Source organism: Hemiscyllium ocellatum, chromosome 33 (genome assembly GCF_020745735.1).
Source record: "Hemiscyllium ocellatum isolate sHemOce1 chromosome 33, sHemOce1.pat.X.cur, whole genome shotgun sequence".
Taxonomy (NCBI): Eukaryota; Metazoa; Chordata; class Chondrichthyes; order Orectolobiformes; family Hemiscylliidae; genus Hemiscyllium; species Hemiscyllium ocellatum.
Window position 1 is genome coordinate 1,367,931 of NC_083433.1, and position 410 is coordinate 1,368,340.

At 54.6% G+C, this 410-nt stretch overlaps 1 protein-coding gene across 3 annotated transcripts in view; it reads left to right on the plus strand.

Moving 5' to 3' along the window:
- The first annotated feature begins 172 nt into the window (after positions 1–172).
- The window catches only part of LOC132831512 (nucleobindin-2-like), a 10,194-nt gene continuing 9,956 nt past the window's right edge, over positions 173–410 (plus strand). The window contains exon 1 of one of the 3 annotated variants that reach the window (XM_060849704.1): positions 173–258. Coding sequence is in view for 1 of the 3 variants with exons in the window: in XM_060849703.1 (XP_060705686.1) it covers positions 287–288 (2 nt within the window). In the remaining 2 variants the exon portion in view is untranslated. Of the gene's footprint in view, positions 330–410 lie in introns of all 3 variants that reach the window. The other 2 variants (XM_060849705.1, XM_060849703.1) reach the window with 2 other exon arrangements.

Genomic DNA, 410 nt, shown 5'->3' on the forward strand with positions numbered 1-410 from the left:
ATCCAGGGGAGAGGTTTCAGGGAGAGCAAGGGTCCAGGCGCTGGTCTATGGGGACCTGCAGCTCAGGGAGAGACACTTTCTCCCCAGGAGCTCATTTCCCAGTCACTAACTTCCGGGGGGCGGGGCGCCGCGATGACATCAATCCGCACCGTGCGTGTGAGGTCACGGTGAAGGTGGGTGCCGTGATGACGTCAATCCGCATCGTGCGTGTGAGGTCACGGTGGAGGCGGGGCCAGGGCCTAGCGGAAAACCGAGAAGGTGCGAGGGTTCACTGATCGTATAGAAAATGTAAAGATAGGGTCATATATCACAGAGGGGGGCGTTACACGGTCAGTAACAGGCGCCAGGGATTATAATGTACAGCTTATAGATCATTAATGTATGTAATGTCCCAGAAATATAGGTCATAA